This window comes from Cydia splendana, chromosome 22, assembly GCF_910591565.1.
Source record: "Cydia splendana chromosome 22, ilCydSple1.2, whole genome shotgun sequence".
Classification (NCBI taxonomy): Eukaryota; Metazoa; Arthropoda; class Insecta; order Lepidoptera; family Tortricidae; genus Cydia; species Cydia splendana.
Genome location: NC_085981.1, coordinates 1,798,308 through 1,823,298, shown reverse-complemented (window position 1 = coordinate 1,823,298; position 24,991 = coordinate 1,798,308). Strand labels below are relative to the sequence as shown.

The window sequence follows — 24,991 nt, the reverse complement described above, 5'->3', positions numbered from 1 at the left end:
AAAACTGTTGTCAGTTTGCATAATAGGCTAAAGTAGGTCTAGTATCTGAAAGTATCATAACCAAAAACATTATTGTAGGCATGTATACATTATGTATCATGTCCCCCAGTAAAGTTAAATTGTTGTACACGCATAAATACCGATGGAGCAGGAAATGCCAGTTTCCTGGCGGGACTTTTAATTTCCACTCGTTAACGTGATTGCTACAGGATGTCGCTATGTCACAGATTTGGGGAAATATCTCTTTAGAAAATGTTTATATAAAACATTATATTTTAATCATAATTTAAACAAAACTAGGGAACAAATAAATTTTCTGGCGGAGGGCTTGGTCATTTTTTTTGACATCTATTTTAATTTATTTATAATTTTTTAATTTGATAGGTAAGTAATTAAAGAGGAATGTTCTTACAAAACTTGTATCGAAATAAGTTAATTAGTAGTTTTGTATTCCTTCACCTTATCGTTACAAATCATTAATTTTATTTTTGATTGTACTTATTAACAATGTTATAAAGTGATCTACACAAAATCATTATTCTCTTTTTAAACATTTGTTTCTTGAATTAAATAAGAATTTAATCTAATAATTATAATTTATAATCAAACATGAATGATAAAATAATAATTTTAAAATGTAATTATATTAGACTCACTTAAAAAAAACTAAATGAAATTTAAAAAAAATATAACAACATTTTTTTTTAATAATATTATCATTCATCTTGAAACATCAATTTTCAAGTGATTTATCTTATAAAATGTTGATTCTCATATTGAATTTTCCAACATGATTAAACTCAAACTGGTCCAAAACTCAAATTGCTATACCTATATTATAGGAATTCCAACAGATTCACAATAATCGGGACTCGAACCCCAGGTCACTAGTCCTGAAATCAAGGTCGGACATGCGCCAGCGCACACCCTCGCTAACATTAATAATTAACGAGCTTCACCTGTGCACGATGTATGTGCACGGGGTATATTCCTGACACAACTGAGTCCAGGGATAGGGCATACCAGTGAATATAGATATGCGTTGCGGGAAATTTCGTAAACTTTGTAAATTTCCATTTTTCCAATATTTTCTTTATAGGTAAGGTAAACGTAACAGTGCTCGACATGCTAATGCCCAATAGATGACACCTTGCTGTCACCTCTATTGACAATGACTTAAGTTTCAAGATGACATGAACTGGGACCGCGTCGAGCAGCAGAGTACGTTTACACTTCTTGTGAAAATTTTCGAGAAATTTTATTTAAACTTTATTGCACAAAATACAAATATAATGTACAAATGGCGGACTTAATGCCTAAAGGCATTATCTACCAGTAAACCATAGGTCTAAACAGAGATGTAATAAAAATGGTGCAAGAAGAAAAGTAACAGAATTTAATTAAATTTTCCAAGTTTTTGGGAACTTTCTGCAAGCACTCAAAAATATCTGTCAGTGCGACTTCGTCGCTGGCTATAAGGACGCTTTGACAGGTTATTCGTATAAAGATACAAGCAAATCTCGTCCTTATGGTAAGCGACAAAGTGGAACCTTTGAGACATTTGTTGAACTAAGTATGTAAGTAAGAACTAATCTAATGCAGTCCTCCTGAGACCCAGAAGAATATGTTTTGTTTTTGAAATTGGAACCCTTAGTTACACAATTAAAGTTCAAAATAGATTTTGGATCGTCGCCTTTGAAATAAGTGCTTTAATTACCTAATAATCAATTAAAAGTGAAGACAATGCAATTTGTTTACATTATTAAAAAGATGTAGGTTTCTACAAAAGAATCATGTCTCTGCGAAGTTTCAAAAAACTCTTTAAGTTTCCAAAACACCTAGTTAAAATTAATATTTAAAATACGTAACCCTTATTCTTATTCTCAATATTAAGAACTCCAAAAACTGTAGTCTTTCCTTCACAATTTCATGAAAATCGGTTGAGAAAATTAGGTAGGTACCTACAAATGCGATCAGCCAGACAGATTATACCTACAAAATATTTTTTGCTCAAACTAAAACGGAGTCGATTCGCTTGCACTTCGCGCTCGCTTGGTGAACTAGAGCGCACATAATACTGGTTAGTTAGACTCTCTACCACTTTTTAAGCATTATGAATAACACAACATGCCGACACATCCCGACTGAATATTCGAAGCATTGTCGGTATTTTTATGAGGGGGCTATCACTTTGATTCCGCTCTAACCAGTAATTTCCTGCTGTAACCTGGGGTGTGCATTACATAGCATATAAATTGTCGTTTATTTTATCAGTGGTAGAATATTTTAAGTCTAGGGGAAAGTTTTAGTCAAAAATTCAAATAGTAAGTATTGTAAGGCTAGGCCACTTTTCATAGAATGTAAGGCGTCACTGTAAACCTTGTTTGAGATGGCGGATATTGACGTTTTTGCCAAAGACTTGGAGGGATACGTCGAGGATGAGAGGTGCTTTTCTCAGCATTGGGACAAGATTATTAAAAATATTATCTATAAATGTGTAATACGTTGGTAACCCCTGTCTCGCAAGTAATTGAGCAACAGACATATTGACGACCGGTCTGGCCTAGTGGATAGTGACCCTGCCTGCGAAGCCGATGGTCCTGGGTTCGAATCCCAGTAAGGGCATTTATTTGTGTGATGAACACTAATATTTGTTCCTGAGTCATGGTTGTTTTCTATGTATGTAAGTATGTATTTATCTATATAAGTATGTATATCTTCGCTTAGCACCCATAGTACAAGCGTTGCTTAGTTTGGGGCTAGGTTGATCTGTGTAAGATGTCCCCTAATATTTATTTATTTATTTATTTATATAATTTCACATTTATGTCCTATTAGTAGAGAGAGTAGTTTTCTAAATACACTAGGTACAGTTACCTAATTAATTATGTTACTCTTCGAAGGCCGCAAAAATATGCGACACGCTCTTATGACTCTACAAATAAGATCGTGTCAGATATTTTTGCGGCCTTCGTTGTGTAACATATTATTGCAGGTGACTGTACAAGTGTGAGGTTTACCAAAAAAGGGGTGTACAGTCGACGTCAAAGATATGTTTACACTTTTGCACCTTACTCCTTTGTAATAAGGCGAAAAGTGTAAACATATCTTTGACGTCGACTGTACAGTCTTATACTTAATGGGTCGGCAATGCGTATGTAACAGCATTGAGGTTGCAGGCGTCCATAGGCTACAGTGACTACTTACCACAGACGAGATTTTAATAAACCTTGCTAAAATTATTAATAAAGCTTAGAAACATACTCGTCATACGCAACGCAACGCATGACAAATATGTTTCTAAGCATACAACTTTCAGGGTTCAGATTGTCATAATGCATGGCATACGTTGCGTGGTGGGTCCCTGCCTTAAGAGCGTGTCAAGGTAATTGTGAACACCTCGCCCGCTTAGCAACTTCTGCTGCTGACTGTACGATACGATAAATTTACAAAACCCTCAGAAAACAGCCATAACTCAACAAATTACAAAAAAACAAGGAAAAGGAACTAGCGGACACCTGCCGAGACCGGAAGTCAAGAGGGTTTCCCGCGTATTTCAGGCTTCCGGTCCGCCATCTTGCTCTCCATTACTGTTAATTACCCCCCGACGAGGAGTTAGTTTAGGGGGATATTTTTAGAAGTACTTTAGGCAGGTAAAATTATAAAGGAAAGCTTGGGGGAGCGCAATCATGAGATGTTTTTTTGGCTAATTTCTCGCAGAATACTCGAGTCATTTTTAAAGATCTCAGTTTGTTTTTAAAAAACTTTATAATTGCACTGCAACTAGGGAACAAACCAAATTATTTTATTTAATGTATATTTATATATATATGTATATTAATCATTTATTTAGAAACAGTGATATATGTATACAGTGGTATTACTAAAAGAAATTAATAACTAGCTTAAATCTAAAATGGGCCCTTGAGGCATTGTACCAAGGATGCTGGCGGCATTTCCTCGCTGTATCGCAATGCTGATACGTTGTGCGAGGTAGCCGCCAGCTCTTCGGTCACCAGTTACGTCAGCCAGACGCTTCGCGATTTCTGCGAACAACTTATGCGCGCTGGGACCCCATTGCGTTTCAACTCTAAATGGTACAAAATGGTACTCTCTAACATTTAATATTTTTTGTTTTTTGTTTTAAGTAGTCAGACTATACTACTTATATGTATATATAAATTATAAACTGAAATAGATGTGTATAGGTACAGTAAAGAAAAAGTGATCAAGCCCACGGGTAACGGAGGCGGGAATCGAACCTAACCTAACGTCAACCGTTAGCCGGGTAAACTGAAGTCGCCGGTTCGAATCCGGATTTCGTAAGTGTATGACGTTTATAATTTAAAAATGTAATGTTTTTATGTAGGGTTTAGCCGTTTTAGGTATCCAAATCATACAATAACGTGAATAACGCATATTATTATATTCCATACTGTTATTTACAATAAATCTGTAAAGTTGATAACGGTGTCTTTATTCTGATTTGAATTGCGCTTGAAAAAGTCTAAATAAATGACTCGACTTAAGCGCTGAATTTCGTAAAAACGAGTCTAGGTATAGACTCAAAAGGCCTGAGTACACACCAATACTAAGGCCCAGTTGCACCAACCACATTTAACAGACTGATTAACGTCAAACAGCAGTGAAGTATGGAATTTCCCATACAAATAAATTAAGCGAACGCTTTAACGGTGACAGACGGTTTGGTGCAACCGACCCTAAATATGACCACCAAAGACAATATTCAAAATGATCTTCATCTGACACTCGCAGCTATCGGTCATATCGACCGGGCGCGCTGTGCTCCGCTGCGCCCGGTTCACGGCCGCTACACTGTTTTAACCGGTCACAATCCCTACTTAATGTTTTAAACGTAAAATTAGGACTCTGTTTGTCTGTTACCTGCTCATGCTTAAACCACTAAACTGATTGAGATTAAAATTGGCATGGATATAGTTTACGGCCCGGGGATGGACATAGGATAGCTTTTATCAATTATTTTATCATCATCTCATGCAGACGAAGTCGGGGCAAAGGTTTTTGAAAGAAGGAAGGAAAAGAAACTCACATGCAATTTTGTCAGATATTTGTTCCTGAGTCATGGTTGTTTTCTGTGTATTTATGTATTACATATATATATCATTGTCTGAGTACCCACAACACAAGTAGGGAATGCAAATCGGTTATTTTTTGTATGGAAATAACCGCGGTTTCGGTTAATAACCGATAATTTCCATACAAAAAATAACCGAAAATAACCGATTTGCATTCCCTAAACACAAGCCTTCTTGAGCTTACCGTGGGGCTTAGTCAATATGTGTAAAAATGTCCTATAATATTTATTTATTTCTCGCATCGTCTAAATGAGCCCTTGGAGCTGCAGTTGCCATACGGACGTCACGTTTAGATATGTGGTTCATCTCACCCCGCTTGCTATCGGTCATCCTATCGACCGGTCACGCTGCGGTCTGCTGCGCCCGGTTCACGGCCGCTACTTTAACCGGGTAATTATCTAGAATCCGGATAAAGTTCCATTGTGACGGACAGTTCACGGGTTATTGCTGGGCGTCTAGTTTCGTTGTTATTTTTTTTTATTTTTTTTTCTTATAAAATGGGAAAGGATCATCAAGAGTCCAAGTGTGTATAAAATAGATTTTACAGAAACCATACGTATTACTATTCATGGTTACTTGTTGTACAGGGTAACTTCGAAAACGGAATAATTTTAAAAATGGAATCTACTTAGCTACAAAACTAGAAGTACTTCTACTTTAGCAACAGTTAGCAAGATGAAGAGTACAGTTGTAGTGTATGTGCGGAAAGAGAAGAGTAGTGGAATGTATGGGGCCCAATACATTCCACGACTCTTCTCTTTCCGTACATACGTTTAGTCGCACACACATCTAGTAGCGTAAGTGTTGCTAAAGTATGAAATGCTGCTGGTTTTATACATACTTATGTATTTGCGATTTTCAAAGTTACCAATGCGTCTTATAGGTATTACGCATAACAGAAAACTGCATACTATGACCAAACATGTAAAATAATTACAATATAATATCCACTACGAAGGCTATATTCACCCTAGCACGATACCCTCAAATCCGGCAGCGTTCCAAGACACGCCGCGCGCAGGGCGTGACGCCATCGATCCGGCCCCGCCCGCCAATCGATGCCACTGTTTTCATTTTTAGATGGGCAATGATGATATTGATGATAATATTGATGAATGAGATGTCTAATGAGTATAAATATTCAATCGTCTTTAGGGTTTTGATAACATGACCTATCCTATCCATATCACATTTTATCCTTCACAGTTCTGTTTTTTTTTAATTTAAAAACTTCTTTTAGTAGGTAATATAAGTACAATAAACTTTATAAATTTGTATACAGGTCTATAACTATAACGAATAATTGAGACAGTTTTGGCTGCGGGGAAAATGTGGCTGGCCTTCATATTGGGGCCTGTTTACACATTAAGTAGGTTGTATTTATTGCGAGTTCATATATTTAGGTACATTTGCCACTAAACGCAAATGTACGAATTCGCACTAAACTAAACACTAATCAGGGTGTAAACAGGCCCCACTTTGAAGGCCAACCACAGTGACCTTATTAATTCCCTGATTTTTTTTTCTATATTTTTCATTTGAACGAATCATCACATGACGCACCAACAATGACCAACATGATGTGCACGTAATAACTAATAATAAGTAGGTATTTTTCCCAATTGATTATTTGAAATTCTTAACATACTCAAACCTATGCCAAGTCGACAAGTGATAATTCGATTAAATGAAACTATGCGAAATACCAATGAATTTTAGTAAATTCAACGTCTAAATTAAACGTCTGTTTGCCAACTAAATATTCTGGAATAAATTGATGGAAAGTTAACGAAAAAATATTGGTATAAACACCAGTACTTGGACCACATTTCACGTTAAAACTTAGGTTTTTTTTTAATTTGTTTTTTTTTTCATCCACAGGTCACGGCGGAGTAAATCAACTAGGCGGCGTATTCGTCAACGGCCGACCACTGCCCGACGTCGTCCGACAAAGGATAGTCGAGCTAGCCCACAGCGGCGTACGGCCCTGCGACATCAGTAGGCAACTGAGGGTGTCACATGGCTGTGTGTCGAAGATACTATCTAGGTGAGTCTCTTAAAATAATTGTCGACCACTACCCGACGTCGTCCGACAAAGGATAGTCGAGCTAGCCCACAGCGGCGTACGGCCCCGCGACATCAGTATGCAACTGAGGGTGTCGCATGGCTGTGTGTCGAAGATACTTATCTAGGTGAGTCTCTTAAAATAATTGTCGATCACTACCCGGCGTCGTCCGGCAAAGGATAGTCGAGCTAGCCCACAGCGGCGTACGGCCCTACGACATCAGTAGGGAACTGAGGGTGTCACAATGGCATGGATGTGTGTCGAAGATACTATCTAGGTGAGTTAAATGTTGTGTTATGAATGAGAGATTAAAAAGCCCACAGCGGGGTACGGCCCTGCGACATTCGTAGGCAACTGAGAGTGTCGCATGGCTGTGTGTCGAAGATACTATCTAGGTCAGTTATATTTATAGTCTATATAGGTTTTTTAAGTCTCTTTGTCGTAAGACAAAGAATAGTAGATCTGGTTTGGCCCACAGCGATTTATGATTGTAACATATGAATTTCAGTTTAACTCTTAGTCATGCTAGATTTTCAGTTTGTCAGCGATTTTAATAAAATATCCATGCAGAAAATCATAAACTGTCACAGAAAATATCTGACAGTAAAAGACCAAAAATTACGCAAATGGTACACCATCTCCAAAACAAAAGAGACGCGCAATTCAAAGAAATTATTATAATCACGAGAGATAGTCATCGCAATCGCTAAAACTGTAACATCCAAAATAAAACCTTATGGCATTGGTTAAGAGTTCAATATGACATGGAGGCAATAAGCTTTTTGGTTTATCTATTTTGAAAACCAAAATAGAACAATGCATTTTAAAGAGTCGTCACCACATTGCAATAGGATTAGTTTTTGCTTGATTTTAAAGCATTAGTAAAATGGGTCGTGTATAAAGTGAGGCTCGTACATGGTATAAAGGTAAATGACATAAGTGCGCACGCCGCACGCGCCGTCTCGGTCTGTGCGCATGCGAGAACTGCTCAGAAGAAAAACGTAATAAGTACATATGAATTTCATACATTTTGTGGCCTTTTAAGTTATGTTGGTTGGAAGTAGGCTAGGATGAGAGAGAATTGAGAAAAACTGTGCTTACCGGGGCTCTATTGTGTATAAAACAATTGGTGCTGTACTGGCTTTTGCAGACGAGTTTTTAAAGTAGAAAAAAAATATCAACATATACAAATAGGTATGTTATAGGTATTAGGTATATCTAACATAGGTAGGTAAGTTATCGTTCGCACAAATATTTTGCAACTTGATTGATAATTTGTTGTTTGCAAATACCACAAGAATCTGAATTTTATAAAAACTATTTAAAATGTTTCTAAACTAAAAAAAATGTTTTGCTTCGGAGAATTTGAAAGATTTGTTGTGTATGTAGTTGATCGAAACGCTAAAACTTTTTGAGCCTATTTGGATGATTGTTTCATTTTTAACTACGTATATACAAAGAGAGTTCTTATAGGTAATACCTATATTAAAATAACTTCTTCTTTATATTTAAGAGCTTTGCTCTTGTCGGTGGAGCAATCTCCAACTCGTCCGGTCCTCTGGCAACTCCTTAACCTTCTGGTATGACACGACCTGAACATTTTCTTTTATTTGGTTCAAACAATTTACTCTCGTCTTCCTCTTCTTCTCTTTCGCTCTATTTTTCCTTCTATGATGTTCTTTAGGAACAGGTCGTGTCATAGCAGATGTCCAATTAGTACTCCTCTTCTATTTTCTATTGTATTTATTATATTTCTTTTCTCTTTGTATCTAGAACCCTCTTATTTTTCCACGTATCCCTATCCCCTGAACCCACCAGTCTCTATCAAACGCGTCAAGCTCAATAAAGAGGGAGGCCTTTGCCCAGCAGTGGGGCAATATAGGCTCATAACTAACTAACTAACTATCTAGAACCCTAACATTTGATATTTAATAACTACTTTACTGCAGTATTAAAATAGTCCAACAATGCTCATTACTCGATAAATTTCTTCTCATTAAGGCCTGAGCTCCTGCGGTCGTTTAAAGCGCGAGCTAAGTACTGTCTGACCGCAGCCTAACACTCTACCCGAAAACGTAACTACATTTAAAACACAATCAATTGTGTACCTTATCGTATGCACTTAAGGTGTATAGTTGAATGATCTTTTGAAGGGAGTTATCGTGTTTTCGTTTTTAAAGTGAAGAGATTTGTAGGCTGCTTTAAGCAGTGGTAAATGAAGGAGAAATTAGGTTATGGGGTAAAAAGGCGTTTAAAAGTTGTAGAAATGAATGGAAGACATATTTTTGTACTCAAAAGTATGACTTTATACTCTGTATCTGTATCTTTAGGTAATTAAATAAAATTAAACAAAATCTACCCTCAAATGGCTCCTTAAGCCAGTTGAGGGTAGATGAAAACATTACATGATCAAATAATGTAGGTTAAAGTCAATTCGTTCAGTGACTGATCCAGGCGGTTTTGTTTTTGGTTGGTTAACCAATAAATGTACAAATTGTTTGTTTACTTTTATTTAAATACCTAAAGATACAGACTATTAGTAAGCAACAACACCAACCTTTCATTAAGACAATTATCTAAGTATAAAACTTAACCAAATTACATGTATAAAATCAGATTATTTAAATGACTGCATCAAAATGGCTTCAGCCAAATATTGTAGGTACCTATACGGATTTTCGAGACATAAGATTTTTTGTTTGGGCGTTTCAAAACTACATACGAAAAAAACTTAGGTACAAATAATGAAATAGGTATACTGGTATACGCGATACTAAAGATGTAAAGATAGACCCTATCTTATAAAATTACTAATTTACAACGTACAGTCAAGTCTAAAAATATGGGTGCACACATCATACTTAAAAATACGTCCCATAGCTCTTATGTCAGCGAATTAAGAACTATGGTAGGTACATATTTGTGAGTAAGTTATATGCCCCCAAATTTTTACACTTGACTGTAACAGTGTTTCAATAAAATATTAGAAAAAAAATACAAAATATACAACCGATTATGAAAGTAAGTTGCGGCACCGGAAAAGCCTTTCCAACTAAATGCTCGCGTTTTAACGTAAAACTTTCTTTTATTGCTACTTTGTAGATATTAAAGAAAAATTAAAGTTACGGAACACTTTGTATCCGGTCGATTTCTATTAAAATCATCACTTTTGTTGCTTATTTTTGTAAAATATCTGGGAGACCGAAGTTTGCTCGGAAAACATATAAAAACTCAAAAATGCGCGTTTTCCCAGAGATAAGACCTAGCTAGATTGATTTTTCGCCCCCGAAAACCTGAAAATATACAAGAATTGCTCGTTTAAAAGTATAAGATTTATTAATAGGTACATATATATCTCCGCTCCGCTTTTAAATAAACATGAAACAAATATATAAAACATTGATAAAAACCTTAAACAAGTAATATGTATCTCTCGCACTAATATGGAAGAGTAATAGAGAGACAACAGCGTTTCGTTTCGTTTTCTGCTAACGATTGTCATCGTGGCTAGTCCCCTTGGAGCCTAGCCTAGAGTTAGTTGTGCCTAAATACTATTCTTCAATATTATCTCAAATCCACAAGATCAACACATTCAAAACACCCCACAAATGAAGCGTAATCGCTCACTGATCGAATGATAATTTGAATATAACTGACCGAATGATATGAATGGAATGGAAGCGAGGGTCAGTAGAACTGGCTATTGTTTAATTTAAATTGAAAACTGACCGGTAGGGGTGGGAGTGTCGAGAGGAAGTTAACTTTCATCGTAGTTTTTGAGTCATGGATGTAATCTATGTATATAAGTATGTATTTATCTATATTAGTATGTATATCGTCGCCTAACACCCATAGTACAAGCTTTGCTTAGTTTGGGGCTAGGTTGATATGTGTAAGACGTCCCCTAATATTTATTTATTTAATTTTTACATTCAAAATTATAATAACATTGGTATTCAATAAGATTAAAAATCTAAAATTAAAAACTACCAAAAGAATAAGAATTCATTACATGAGTAGAGAAAAGTAAAATAAAATAAGGAATTCTATTTAACCATATCAAGAAGCTCTATTAGAGTTCCGTACCCAAAGGGTAAAAACGGGACCCTAATATTGCTAAGACTCCACTGTCCGTCTGTCTGTCACCAGGCTGTATCTCAAGAACCGTGATAGCTAGACAGTTGAAATTTTCACAGATGATGTATTTCTGTTGCCGCTATAACAACAAATACTAAGAATAAAATAAATATTTAATTGGGGCTCCCTTACAACAAACGTGATTTTTTGCCGTTTTTTGCATAATGGTACGGAACCCTTCGTGCGCGAGTCCGACTTGCACTTAGTCTTTTTTTAACAATATGTTGCGCTAACGTACTGCGTCGAGCAGCAGCCATAGAGGCCCGGAAGACGCTAGTACACCCTAACCTGGCCATTCTCACCGAAACTCCAATGTTTTTTTAATAGCCTATATTGTGTCCCACTGCTGGGCAAAAGCCTCCCCTGTATTCAGCCACTCGTCACGGCTTTATGCATGTTCCCGCCAGTCGCCACAAAATGAGTCCATGGTCGTTTCGCCATCTCGTTTTTGGCCTCCAATATTTTAAAAGTCCAAAAACAATAAAAGAAATCGAAGAGTATTTATTCAGTATCGTTGAAAAGGTAGATAAATTGAAAATACATCCAAGTGAATGCCCATCCCTACCCCGCTGGGAGTGAATGGGCATTCAATTTATTCCCGATCGTTGTTTGACTGTTGCCCGTCCGTTGCTGTCTTCATTATGCTGTTATTTATAGAAGAGTCGTCCTGGAATACTTTTGTTTGCTTGGAGATGCAATTAGCAGGCAGATAGGTTACCTACTATGCATAAATCTAGCACTAGCACTAGCGAATAGGTTATTTCGATAACATCAAATATTTGTTTTTGTGTCCATAATATATCGGTCATTGGGGTCAAAACCGCCAGGCTAAAGTGGGACTGGGTAGGCCATGTACGACGTATGCAGCCACAGAGGTGGGCTAAACTAGCCACGGAGTGGGTGCCACAATGTAAACGTCGGCAAGGTCGGCCTAAGAGGAGATGGAGGGACGACCTGGACACATTTCTCAGCAACTGGACGGATGCTGCAGTTAATCGGGAGGATTGGAAGTCTAGGGGGGAGGCCTTTGCCCAGCAGTGGGGCACACACACCAGTTTATTTATAGATACATTTTACGAGTTTCCTTTAAAACTTTGATGCCTGTCAGTATGTAGGTATGTCTATAAACCAAGTCAGATTGTGGCAGCTTCGCAGCCAAAAAGGCGTTATTCACTGAGTTATTACAGTTGTCATTATCTCTAAAACAATACCGATATCGGAAAACTTTGTATGTCTATAAATGCGATCAAGAATACACCTTTAATCTGTCGGGTTATTCTAGCCCATTGTGTATATGACGCATTTGTTTAGTATGTACCTATAAAAACAAAGAGAAATAATATAACAACAAGTGGTATCTTAAAGGGCAGTCACAATTTAGATACATAATAATAATGAAACAATCGTAGTTCATACGGACGTACAATACACTCTACATGAGCGGAAGTGTATAATGGACACGCTTTCTGCGCCCGCGTCGCTTTTTACCCCAATCAAAAACCAGCCTTACTACTCAAGTGTTAAAAACCATATTTCTATGCAGACTGTGGTAGTATATGACCAGAAAAACAGGCAATTATACGGACAGGAGGTGAACTACTTTCATTTATGTGTTAGTTTGGATTTGATTTCGTTTTATTTGATCTAGAAATGATTTTCTTGTTGCTTAGTGCAAACATATTACAGCAGCACACTCGTAGCATCAGAGTACCTACTTAGATATATTTCAGGCAGGAGGTGTTACACTCCGTGTTTCGTCCTGTCCGTGTCCATATCTGGACAAGTTTCTTGACCGAATGTTTAGTCATAGTGGACATTCGAGGAATTGGACATCCGAGGCCACAATCTTTTGCATTTTGATCGAGAACCATTTTTTCCGCTCTATACAGCACAGCCGAGATATGAACCCACGGTTTATGACCATTACACACATATGAAAGGTTAAATAGGTATAGTTAACTTGTAAATTTTGGAGTTCTACACATCATGAATAATTCTAATCTGTCATCATCATCATTCTCTTGCCCTTGTCCCATTCACTTGGGGTCGGCGCAGCATGTCTTTCTCTTCCATACCTCTCTGTCGCCCGTCATTTCATCAGTATCTCCATCCACACAGTCCATCCACCTTTTCCTCGGTTTTCCTTTCCTCGTACCTCCCTCCACGTTCATTTGTAATACCTTTCTCGTCACATGACTTGATTGAATCTAATCTGAACTTGATGAATGATTCTAATCTGTAACATTTTTTATAATAAATTTCTATTTCTCGTACCTACGAGATATCAACAAGGTTCCATGAAATAGGTTCTTAATAGGTAATATGAAGGGATGCTGTTCTGAGACTTTTGTGATAAGGCTGACAACAATGTATTTTATTGTAACAATTTATAACTTTTACAGCTAGATAAATTATGTTTGTATCTAGCAATATCAATTTGCTGCAGTCTGCAGTATATCCGGTCTGTTAACCGTGTTCCAAGTGATGTCATAAACTGTATTTTATACATTGAAACAATCATTTTGGCATCATTTTAACTGCATTCAAAACACCGCATCACAGTTTCCTGTTCAACTTTTGTTTTTCATGCTGGCTTGCCTTAGAGTTAGACTAAGACAAGTCTGCAATGATTTTGACAGCACACGCAGTGCAAGTATTATTTTAAACGTCAAACTTCTATGAAATTATGACGTTGATCGTTGCAGACTTGTCTTGGTCTAAGTCTAGTTAGGTAGTTTTTCTGGGCATATTCCGCAAATCGACAACCATTGTGATTGAGACTATTTTGCAGCAAACGAGGTAGCGCTACTCTAACCCCTCAGCTCCTCCTACTTAGCTATGTCTTCAGGTTGCTAACTTCCTCTTTTAGTGTGCACAGAGTACCTACTATACCTAGGTATTTGTTCCTGTTACTTCTACCTATTTACAGTCTAGTTAATTCTTTGATTCCTCTGTTTCCATGCACGCTTTGTGCATGGGGCTATCTGTTCTGTATCTGTTTTACTCATACAAGCTTTTAAGATCACACGAACCCGTCGCCAAAAAGCCGTCCCATACATAGAAGTTACGCTCTCATTTTAAAATTACATTTAACTATGTAAGTTTATTTATGTAAGTTTATTTATGTAAGTTTATTTTCGTTAGTGTGTATTAAGTATTTATCGCTATATGTTTTATTTAAGTTACCTATTCTGCTTTTATTTTGTTTAATGCCTGCACCTACTACTGTTTCTGGTAGAGCATTAGGCATTAAGTCCGCCATTTGTACTTTATTTGTTATATTGTGCAATAAAGTTTTAAATAAATAAATTAAATAAACTTGGCATGAACCGAGGCGTCCGACATGTCATTTTCTATGACGGCTGATCGGTGATCACGTGGTGCTTTCCATAAAAATGAAGCGCTGGAAGCTCCGGCCCGGGCCCGGCCCGGTCTAGCCTGAGTCATCCTTAAAATATATATATGTTTGATTTTCGTTGCTAAATATTTTAGACGAAGAAAATAGAGAGAATAATAGTTTTGTATGTAAAAATTCTTCTTCTTCTTCTTCTTCTTTATATTTAAGAGCTGTGCTCTTGTCGGTGGAGCAATCTCCAACTCAAAATTCTTGTACCACGAAAATTCCATGCACTTTATATTGTAATTCAATCATACAATATTTACAACTTTCGCGTTATGAACACATATTAACTCACTTTTATAGACGGGTCTATCAAATTTATTTTATTACCTGTATTTACCGACGTTTCGACGTTTCGTTAAATTCGCGATAGACCCGTCTATAAATGTGAGTTAATATAAATTCAATAATATTCAAGGTTGCAAAGCATCGCCGACCGACGTAAGCCAATAATCCCCGATGCTGTGTAAGCTCCGACTAGGCCCTTTATCTGATCGGCAATATGTCGAGCATGGCCGACAAATTGTCGGCGGGTTCCGTTGATTGGTTATTGATGTCAGTTCAATGTTAAGGTTAATTTTGAGACTATGTAACCATTAAAATACCTTCATTATGGAAATACTTTTCATTAATGAATAGAATCAGGCGTTACTTTGCGGATATCCATATTAATTCATACCAAAATATTACTTTGCTTATCCGCGAAAAACAAACTCTCTTTTTTCGCGGATAAGCATACTAATATTTTGGTATGAATACTCTTCATTGCAATTCTTAATAAAGGAAAAACAGTACAGGACTGAATATTAAAAGCAGTCACAGCAGAAACCATTTTATTGGCGTGTTTTTCGTAGTGTAAGACTGATATTTACCACTAGTTTTTTTGAATGATACACATTTCCGCATTACATATGTTTGCGAAAAATTGCAATTACTTTCTCATAAGAATTATTAAACCACTTTTGCTCAAAGCAATAGGTACGAACTTGTAATGTTACCTATATTCTCATCAATACCTATTCATTAATGATTAACCCAAAATGAGAGACGATGATACTGTAACTCTTAACAGCACAAAAAAGTTGCAGAAATGCCACTATTAAGAAACATTTCTTGAAACTATCAAACACGTAATAAAAATAGCAATCAAAGAGATGGCTATATTTATAAAATAAAGCACCAGATAATTATTAGAAAAACAAAGATAAATAGCAATTACAATTTTTAAACACAAGTTCTATTTAATAAATCGGATATGAATTTAAATTTTGTTGACCGTGACATCATTGTGTAATGTTTCATATATATTCCATATTAGCAAACCGTTTTAACGGTTCTAAAAAAGCAACTGATTTGACTAGTAGGAGAACAACCTATTTTCATAGATGTTAAAGTTTCTATTTGTCGGTAGTGCTCCGATGGGCGGGCGCGCCTGCGCGCAGCCGGGCGTAGCTAGGTACGTTCCATTTTATATCACTAACCTAGGTCTAGTTAGGCATTGCACTGGATTTGTGAAACTGCGGTTTAAATTATGCAAATTTTCCGATTTACCAAGATAGGTATACAATTTAGTTTGATAAGAAAAAGAAAATATTGATTTGGTTGAAAATCTAACTTAGGCTTTTGAACTGGAGGTCCAGGGTTCAAACCTAGGCTCGTAAGGATAAGTTATTTGAATTTTATTAGTTGGCCTTCGGTGAAGATAAAAGCTTTGATGAAATTGCATACATTCTCGATACTATATTATTAAATATCGGCACTATTTTGAAAAAACTTCGTATCTCACACTGTTACTCAAAATTGAAACGCAGTAGGTAACTGTGTGCATCCCATACATAGTTACCACATTTTTCCTTTGATTCACAGAACAAGATACGAGTTTTTTTCAAAGTAGTCACGAAATATTGCACTAAAAACAGCAGACGAATAAGCCAAGGTAATCGTTATTAGAATAAAGATGGTTATAAATAGATATGCCTGTTACGCCTTGAATGCTTAACATTCTAGTATAGAAACTTAAAGGCATTGCATCAGATTATTAGACTATGTAATCAAATGTATGTGCTTAAACTGATTTAAGATCTTTTCTTGTAGATACTTATCTATGTAAGGCGTGCAACTGAATTATAACTTAATCCAGCAACATAAAAACTAGTTTGATGTATTCAGGTACTTAAATACAAAATACAGTAAGTAGTGGCCCCCTTTTTAAAATATCTTTCGTTTTTAAATAATCACGATTATTTAGCAGTGGCGCTAGTGATGGGCTCTTAAGTAAATATCTGATTTATAATATTAATATAATAGGGATTTTTATAGTTTGCAACTTCTCGACTATCATTAAAATTATAGAAGAAAACAATTTACCAATGCTCTTTCAGTTTGCTACAGTGCACAGAGTGTACACTCGTAGAGCGGCGTCCCTGTAGAACTTTAAAACAGGGATCACTACGGGACCCTCCACATTAATGTCCCTGGGGGCTGTATACTATCGAACCCTGGATACTCGTCTGTACAAGTGTTTAATTTCGTCAATATTGACAAAAACAATCAGTAAACTTTTTTTAATGTTCATAATCTTCTTTATAATATTTAAAATTAACGAAATATTACAATAGGGCATTTGACTCAAATCTCTTTCTTTTTTCAAATTGTCAAAACGATTTTGCTACTATGGAATTTATATGAAACACAATCAAATTACTCTTTATAGTTTTATACGGCTTTTAAAATAGAAATTGTGTCTAAAAATAACTGCTGTCTACGTTTCTCTATTAATCTTCGGATGCTTTATTTCACGCATGGTGTAAATTAATTTATTTTAAATAAAGTCAAATACCCTAAACCTAGGTAAAATAACCGTTATACGAATCACTACTACACCCTAGAAAACAAAATCCCCCGCCGCGTCTGTCTGTTTGTGTGTATGTATGTTCGCGATAAACTCGAAAACTACTGAACGGATTCTCATGCGGTTTTCACCTATCAATAGAGTGATTCTTGAGGAAGGTTTAGGTGTATAATTTGTTAAGGTGTTGTGTAACCTGTGCGAAGCCGGGGCGGGTCGCTAGTTAAACGAATACATTTTTACAGTTTTTTTTTGCCACACAGTAAATATTATATTCAAGTACATATTCTTTATTGCACCATAAAGTTAAAAAAAAATACAAAAAGCGAAATACAAGCATAAGACTAGGTCACAACAGGCGGTCTTATCGCTAAAAAGCGATCTCTTCCAGACAACCTTTAATGTCAATAATATTTTATATTTATATTCAATGAGAGCGTAATAACTTCGGTTGTATGACTTGTATGGGACCGGCTTTTTGGCGGCGGGTGCATGTGACTTAGTGCGATATAAATGCCTTGTAAGAGCACTCCTAATTGCATTTACTCAGCACCAATCATCATGAGCCGCTGACGCTTATTAGTACTCACGGTCAAGATCGCATCAAAATAAAATGAGGACCATATCGAATTGTTCAGAGAGAATCGGCCCCACTAAACCACTTTCGTGCGCCGCTGTATTAAGGGTGCCATCACACTTGTAATGGGCTTATCTCGGCTTCTGTCCACTAAACACTCGTGCACACGCCTGTACAATAAATTGGTTAAGTGCGTATTTTTAATCTTATTTGGGCTGGTTTTTGATAGATTAATTAGATTAGTGGTTTTGCGTTTGTACGAATAAGTAATTTTAGGATTAATAAGTAGCCTACGAATATATTTATATATTTTGGATGTGTATGTTTTAATTAAAATATTGTGTATCGATTTTTTCTGATGTGATAGGCACCATAAATCACTACACCTTATAAAACAAAGTTCCCCGCCGCGTCTCTCTGTTTGTGTATTTGTATGTTTGTTCGCGATAAACTCAAAAACTACTGAACGGGTTTTCATGCGGTCTTCACATATCAATAGAGTGATTCTTGAGAAAGGTTTAGGTGTATAATTTGATACGGTTTTGTGTAACCTGTGCGCAGCCGGGGCGGGACGCTAATCTAGTATAATCGTATGTCTGTGTGTATGTATGTTCGCGATAAACTCTAAAACTACTGAATGGATTTTCATGCGGTTTTCACCTATCAATAGAGTGATTCTTGAGGAAGGTTTAGGTGTATAATATGTTACGGTTTTGTGTAACCCGTGCGCAGCCGGGGCGGGTCGCTAGTAATGATACTAATGATATAATCAATACACTTATAGAGCAGTTTATTAACAGTAGTGCTACATCTAAAAGAGTAGTTTCCAACATCACACCCCTGATCATCAGTTATGTGTGAAACAAACAAGCATAGATCGATCTTATTCCCATAGGACTAGGGGACAATATCCACTACCAACAATCTGCAATATATACCTTAAAGATATTACGATAAAGGTGTTTTTTGTGTGTGAATCGGGCTTGAAATAATGTGCTCAAGTAGATCTAATGCTGTCAAATTGAATGCTAATATAAACCTTAGGGTTATTAGGATAAAGGTGTTTTTTGTGTGTGAATGGGGCTTGAAATAATGTGCTCAAGTAGATCTAATGTTCTCAAATTGAATGCACTTTAAAATGGCTTTAGTTCGAGTATCTGGTTAATGTAATCGAAAAACTATTGGGAGTATTGGTTTAGTACAGTTAGCCACATGAAACTCTGGAAGATCCAGAGCCTCTACCATCAGTTTTAACATTGACATAACGCTCACGTCTACGTAATTTACTTTCTGTACATCTCGCTTCCACTATTGCTCGCATATGCGAGTACGAGCGAGATGCATAGAAAGTAAGTTACTTAAACGTGAGCGTTATGTCAATGTCAAAACTGGTGGTAGCCGTACAGGAGTATTTATCTATGGTAGGTATTTATTGTCTGTTAGAGTTAATAGTAAAAGCTTTTTGGTCATATTTAATTACACAAATGGGTCTATTGCGATATAAACTTATTGTTTTTACCTTAAATTCACCAGCCAGAGTTGCACCAGCTGAGGTCACGGAAGGACTAGTCTTTCCGGCATTTTTAAGTTTGTGTAATTAAATACGTATACAAAACCCTAGAGTTTAAAGCTTTTTTGTTATTTCGTCATTATGCGTTTTAAGTCTTGTTAGAGATAGAGCTGTCATGGCATGATAAGCTATTCAAAATTAAGAAATGCCTGAAATTATACCTGTATGGAATTAGTTAAAATAAAAATATTGTCAGTCAAGCAGCATCATCAAAATTCAAAAGCATCAATTTAAATATTGGCATACTGGTATAAATTATAGGTACGTATGCCAGGTATTTAATACGCCCACCACTAGAAAATAATTTATTTTGCTACATAATCGATTTATTAATTTGCAAGTATGATATGAATGAAGGGAGATTTGAGAAACATAAATACCGATAGAGAAGTCTTCTTCTGGTCCTACAATTTTATCCACACCTCAGTTATTAATGTTTATACTGTGTCATATAAATTCAATTCCAACGACACTTGATAAATCTTACAGTAAAATATTGCACCACGTCAAAAATACAAAATAAACCAATTACACGAAACAAACAGCTCGCAAAATTCAAATTATCAATAAATCACAAAACAACGCTTCAAATAAATCATCGAACCCAAAGGGTAGGGTGTCCAACTAATTAAATTGTCATAATACAGTCCCATTATTTTATTGAGCACAGAATTTAATTTTCGTCAGTCGTAATGCCACGTCTCATGGGAGGGGAGTGACATTGTATCGGGAATGTCCTGACTAGTCCTGAGTAAGGGGGGTCACTTTATGGTTGATTTGGGACTGGGGTGTGCAATATGGTGTGATTTTGTGTGAGAGTGATTTTTGTGTGATTTTGTGAAGGTGATTTGTGTTTAGTGATTGTTTTTTTAAGTACCGAAGGAAGGATAATTTGAATGTCAAGTGCAAGATGAAGTTATACAAATACAAATCGTTTATTCACCAAAATTATGTAACAAATTTACATTTCACTAACTAAAATAACTAAAAACAAAATATTGGACTAATTAAAATAACCAAAAATTGAATTATTGTTGAATTCAATATCATAATCAAACTTTTAGATACCATTTGTGCATTTCTAAATGTTGTTTAAAATTAGTTTAAGTGTAAGCACAGTATTTTGAGAGTTCATGGTGTTAGTACAGGTTTTTAAGGTATCTTAGTAAAGAAAGTATAAATTTAGGATTTATAATGGAATAAATATTAAGTATTATATTTGCAGATGGACAATCTATCACGATGTGTCATAAAAACTTTTTAAATTAAAACCGTCAGTTCCGTTTTCTCCTTTTGAGGTATGGAACCCTAAAAACACAGCAGAGATCTCAAGCTACACAGCTGCTCTGGTTTATATTCAGACTTTTTTTAAACACCTTCAATTTTGAAATAGAAATATTTACTTGCCAGAATACATTTCAATCAGATCTTAAAATACTTTGCTTACAGTATATTTAGAGTATTAATTATATTCAAACTCCTTTTTTATCCCCAGGTACTACGAAACCGGCAGCTTCAAAGCTGGCGTGATCGGTGGCTCGAAGCCCAAAGTCGCCACGCCGCCAGTGGTCGACGCCATCGCAGCGTACAAGAGGGAGAACCCGACCATGTTCGCGTGGGAGATACGGGACCGGCTGCTCAGTGAAGGGATCTGTAGCCAGGACAATGTGCCGTCTGTTTCTAGTATCAATAGGTAAGTTTCTCCATCTTTTTCTAAAACTATTTAAAAAGTTAAAGCCTAAAGAGCTACGGTATTAGTGGTGGACGCCATCGCGGCGTACAAGAGAGAACCCAACCATGTTCGCATGGGAAATAAGGGACCGGCTGCTCAGTGAAGGGATCTGCAGTCAAGGTAATGTCCCGTCTGTTTCTGGTATCGATAGGTAAGTTTCTAAATATATCTTTCTAGAACTCTTTTATTACACAATCGTCATTGTTTTTTAATAGGTCAGCATCGAGATTTCGTGAAAAAGTTGGAGTACCTACCCACTTAATTGAATTGGTAAGTTTTCCGTGAAAACTAATAAATAATAATATAGTAGGATTAGTAGGTCTAATGTGTGGAAGTTTGGGAAAAATCTCATTTTGCGACTGTGAAAAAACCAGCCAAGTGCGTGTCGGACTCGCACGAAGGGTTCCGTGCCATTACGCAAAAAACGGAAAAAAAATTACGTTTGTTGTATGGGAGCCACACTTATTATTTTATTTTGTTTTCGTATTTGTTGTTATAGCGGCAACAGAAATACATCATCTGTGAAAATTTCAACTATAGCTATCACGGTTCAAGAGTTACAGCCTGGTGACAGACAGACGGACGGACGGACGGACAGACGGACAGATGGACAGCGAAGTCAGTAGTAATAGGGTCCCGTTTTTACCCTTTGGGTACGGAACTCTAAAAACAAGTCTTAAAGCCCAAAGTCGCCACGCCACTGTCTAGTGGTCGACGCCATCGCGGCGTACAAGAGCGAGAATACGCATTAAACATATGCCGATATAACTTTAACGAGAATTTCCTTACAAATAGTTTCTAACATTCCCCTTTACCTACGTATTCCTACAACATTGATTGAAAGCACAAAAGCGTTTCCAACTAAACTTTTCCTACTATTTTCTAACACAAAATACTCTTCCATCGTAAAGACAAAACAGACATCTTAAGCAAAATACCTACGGAATAGATAAAGGAAAACATTCAGACCACTCCCTTTCAGAAACTTTTCCGGAGATGCTTATTGTAATTTCGACTCTTTTTGTGGTGGTATAAGGTTTAGTTTTGCACGATTGAATAGTGCTTGGAAGAGTTATTGAGTGTGGCCATGAAATGACATTATTAATTTGGATACTTGGATGAATCAGCAGAATTTTATGTGAATTATCTTTTACTACGTTTAATGATGGCTTTAACATCAATTTACATTGGTTGTTTATGATATGAATGACACTTTTATGTACCTAGGTATCGTGGCCAGTACACACGGGTATGATGGTCGTTCTTGTCTACGAGACAGCGTGATAAAACGGTGTCCGTCACTTTCTAATCCACGGTGTTAAAAAGTGACAGTTATTTTATCACGTGGATAAGATGATAAAGCCATCCATAATACGCCGGCTGGTCTTAGAATTGATCATTTCATGATGTGGCAATCATTTCATGAAATTATGTCTGCCACATCATGAAAAGTCACCGTAACCTAACCATATCATGGAGTGAATAAATTATATATTGGCATTTCATTAAATGATCGAATTTTATGTTCTGGCCAGCGACATAGGTTAGGTATTTTAATATCTAAAGCTAAAAATAGTTTTTATAATTTGATCATAAATATGATCAGGAAAACATATTTTTGCCTTTAGAGCATTCCGTCAAATGATTGTATAGGTAGCTCGCCAGTCTTTTAAACAATACTGATGAGCGCCACTTGCACCATCCCCCTAAACCGGGGTTAAGCGGTTAAACCGTTAACCCAGTGTCAAATTCTACTGGTAACCATGGTAACCAGGTTTAACTGGGAACCCGGGTTTGTGGGCTGGTGCCAGTGGGCCTTAGTGTCAAACTAAGGGTCTCTTTGATAGCCAAGGTTTTTTTAATTTTCGACTGGGAGAAAAACTACTTCAGTAACCCGTTTAGAATGAGTTATAAGTGCGATTTTAAAATAGCATTAACATGACATTATAAAACAAAAATATTCCTCGGATGCTGCGCCATTCGCCTGTTTCCTGGCCCCGCACAAGGGGTTGCGTGACGCGAAGTGCGTACCGGAAACGGGTGGGGGAACAAAGATGGCGTCACCGGAAGCAGGGACACGTGCTCCGCGCGCACCGGACATCCCCCGTACCATTGAATTATTGCGAATACCCATAATAATCATATAAAGTTTTTTGCCTATGAGTTTACGTAGGGAAAAGTACAGGGTTTTTCGATTAGTAAATCAATCAAGATATTGGTTAATATTAAGTGTTTCTTAGGATTGGAGCCAATATTTTATATTTATTATGGGAATCGAATGGTGAGAGTAAGCACTTTCGAAAGGGGACGACCGCCTCGAACCCGTTTCTCCATACAAACGAATTTCCCATTTTCCTCTCTGGATATTAACATTTTTGAAATTATTTTTGCAAAATACATTTTCCATAATGTCAATATCCAGGGAGAAAAATGAGGAATACGTTTGTATGGAAAATCGATCGTCCCCTTTCCTCTTAATGGGCATGAGAGAGTTAGAGCAATCACTCAATAGGCATTGATGGCAGAATATTGAAGAAACTTTGTCCAGTGTAGAAGCAACAAGAGAGAGATGACATAGTAATACATTTTGTAGTCGCAAAAACGATCTGTTGTTACCGGCGGGCCGGGTGTCCATAGGCTATCCATACCGGCTTGCCTAGTTCTCATTTAACCATTCCTTTTTAGGGTTCCGTAACTTCCGTACCTCAAAAGGAGAAAACGGAACCCGTATAGGATCACTCGTGCGTCTGTCTGTCCGTCTGTCACAGCCTAGTTAACTACTGAACCAATTAAATTGAAATTTGGTACACATATGTAAATTAGTGACCCAAAGATGGACATGTAACGAAAACAAATGAATTTTAAACATGGGGGCCACTTTTGGGGGGTAAATGAGAAAGTTAAAAAATAAAGTTTTTCAAACTATATTGTGTTATATATCAAATGAAAGAGTTCATTTTGAGAATTTCAAATATTTTTTTTTATAATTTTTAAATACATATTTTAGAAGTTATTTAAGATAATAGCCAAAAAATGACTATTCCACCCCTTTATCTCCGAAACTATTGGGCCTAAAATTTTGAAAAAAATACACGAAATAGTTCTTTACCTATAGATGACAAGAAAACCTAAAAGAAATGTGCAGTCAAGCGTGAGTCGGACTTAATGTACGGAACCCTTGAAACGCGAGTCCGACTCGCACTTGGCCGGTTTTTTTTTGCAAGTCATGCTGAAACAGGAAACTGAAAGGCTACTTCCAAGCAAGCTACAGTTGTAATCCATAATTATTTTCTATCCTATTTTCACGGAAACATAGGAAGGTGTCTTGCTATTTCAGTCAGTCTCGGTACAAAAAGTACTGAGGTTGACTGAGGTAGCATGACAAATACGAACGTTTCCGAGAAAGTACGATGGGAAACAATATGCACATCTGTAGACGTCTATGAATATTTTTACCGTCGAATGGGGCATTATCTATGAAAAGGGACCTTATTGTCGATGGAACTTACGCCGCAAAGCGGTGCGCGGCATTGTATTTATATCGG

At 36.6% G+C, this 24,991-nt stretch overlaps 1 protein-coding gene across 1 annotated transcript in view; it reads left to right on the top strand.

Moving 5' to 3' along the window:
• Positions 1 to 24,991, top strand: part of LOC134801652 (paired box protein Pax-5) — a 75,739-nt gene that overhangs the window by 28,113 nt on the left and 22,635 nt on the right. Inside the window, exons 3-4 of the mRNA XM_063774271.1 lie at positions 6,999 to 7,164; positions 21,210 to 21,407. Of these exons, the coding sequence (XP_063630341.1) occupies positions 6,999 to 7,164; positions 21,210 to 21,407 (364 nt within the window). The remainder of the gene's footprint in view (positions 1 to 6,998; positions 7,165 to 21,209; positions 21,408 to 24,991) is intronic.